This window comes from Plasmodium reichenowi, chromosome 12 (genome assembly GCF_001601855.1).
Source record: "Plasmodium reichenowi strain SY57 chromosome 12, whole genome shotgun sequence".
Lineage (NCBI taxonomy): Eukaryota > Apicomplexa > Aconoidasida > Haemosporida > Plasmodiidae > Plasmodium > Plasmodium reichenowi.
In genome coordinates this window covers 972,965-974,989 of record NC_033657.1, presented here as the reverse complement: position 1 = coordinate 974,989, position 2,025 = coordinate 972,965, and the positions used below count along the sequence as shown (strand labels likewise).

At 16.5% G+C, this 2,025-nt stretch overlaps 1 protein-coding gene across 1 annotated transcript; it reads left to right on the top strand.

Moving 5' to 3' along the window:
• Positions 1 to 466: 466 nt before the first annotated feature.
• On the top strand, positions 467 to 1,497 carry PRSY57_1225900 (proliferating cell nuclear antigen 2; the record flags this gene model as incomplete). Its single annotated transcript, XM_012908680.2, has 2 exons — positions 467 to 645; positions 882 to 1,497. The coding sequence occupies 2 exons, from the start codon at positions 467 to 469 to the stop codon at positions 1,495 to 1,497; spliced, it is 795 nt and encodes a 264-aa protein (XP_012764134.1).
• Between the last annotated feature and the right edge of the window lie 528 nt (positions 1,498 to 2,025).

Here is a 2,025-nt window from a genome sequence, read left to right as displayed (position 1 = left end):
ATTTATAAAAAAAAAAAAAATAAAAAAAAAAATAAAAAAATAAAAAAAAAAAAAAAAAAAAAATAAAAAAAAAAAAAAATTAAAAAATATTATTTTAAATAATTTAATAAATAGTATAATTTTTTTTTTTTTTTTTTTTTTTTTTTTTTTTTTTTTAAATGATAAAAATAAAACTTTTTTAGTATATATCACATTGCACTTTTTTTTTTTTTTTTTTTTTTTTCAAAAAATTTAAAAATTTGGTGAATGATCAATAATTTTCACATCTAAATTCTTACATAATAGGTTTAAAAACAATTAAGGATTAAATAATAAAATAAATATAAATAAATATAAATATAAATAAATAAAAATAAATATATTAATATATAATAACTTTAATTAATATAAATAATACCAATATATATATATATATATATATATATATATATATATTCATATAAATAAAAAAATTCACTTAATCAAAATGTTTGAATGCAGAATAGATGGTCAGTTTTTTAAAAAATTATTTGAAACGTTAAAAGATATATGTACAGAAGTAAATCTAGAATGTGATGAAAATGGAATCAAGATGCAATCTATGGATTGTAGTCATGTTTCACTGGTTGATTTGAATATCGTATCTGATTTTTTCCAACATTATAGGTAATATTTTTATAGTACTTAAGAATATATATATATATATATATATATATATATATATGTGTGTGTATATATATATGTTTGTATATATATATATGTTTGTATATATATATATGTTTGTATATATATATATGTTTGTATATATATATATATATGTTTGTATATATATATATATGTTTGTATATATATATTTATGTTATTGTGTCACATATAACCATTTAAACTTATTATTTGTTTAGGTGTGATAAAAATTGCGTTTTAGGTATAAGCATTAATTTTATGCTAAAAATATTATCGGTGATAAAAGAAAAGTCGACCGTTTTTTTATTTAAAGAAGATAATGAAAATGATGCAGTTCTAAATATTGGAATTATTGATGAAGAAGAACAATCAAGTGCTGATGATTCTTTAGAAATACAAGTAAAATTAATTAATGCTCAAAAAGAACATTTAGAAATACCACAATCTGAATACCATTGTCAGTGTACTATGAAATCTAAAAAGTTTCAAGAATTTACAAAATATCTTAATTCAATAGGTGATAATGTCTCTATATCTATGAAAAAAGATGCTATGATTTTAAGTACAACGGGATCAGATATTAAAGTTACAAAACAATTTACTAATGATATGACAGATATTTCTATTACTTGTACTAAATCAGTTTCTCAAGAATTCGCCACAAGATATCTAGTCATGTTCTCAAGAGCTTCATCATTATCAGATGAAGTATTAATATCGTTATCTCCTCATATACCTATATCTATCAAATTTAATTTTAAACAACAATTAACTGACCTACAAGATCCATCTCATTTGACTTTTTTCCTTGCACCAAAAATAGGAGACTACTAATATTGTAAAAATTGAAGTACACTTTTTTAAAAATAAAACAATCTTATATATCTCGTATATAAATATATATATATATATATATATATATATATGGGTGATTATATTAATGTCTTACATTTTTATTTCTTATATATAACAATTTAGAAGCAATCTCGACAATATTAAATTATTACCCACACACACACACAAATAAAAAGAATTAATATATATATATATATATATATATATATTATATTATATAAAATGATACACAAATTAGACTTATTAAAACACAATAGAGAAAATATTTTCATTTACTCGTATCAACATTTTATTTTATGTACCAAAGAAAATAAAGTATATATATTATATATATATTATATATATATTATATATATATTATATATATATTATATATATATTATATATATATTATATATATATTATATATATTATATATATATATATATATATATATATATATATATATATTTTTTTTTTTTTTTTTTTTTTTTTTTTTTTTTTTTTTTTTTTTTTTTTTTTTTTTTT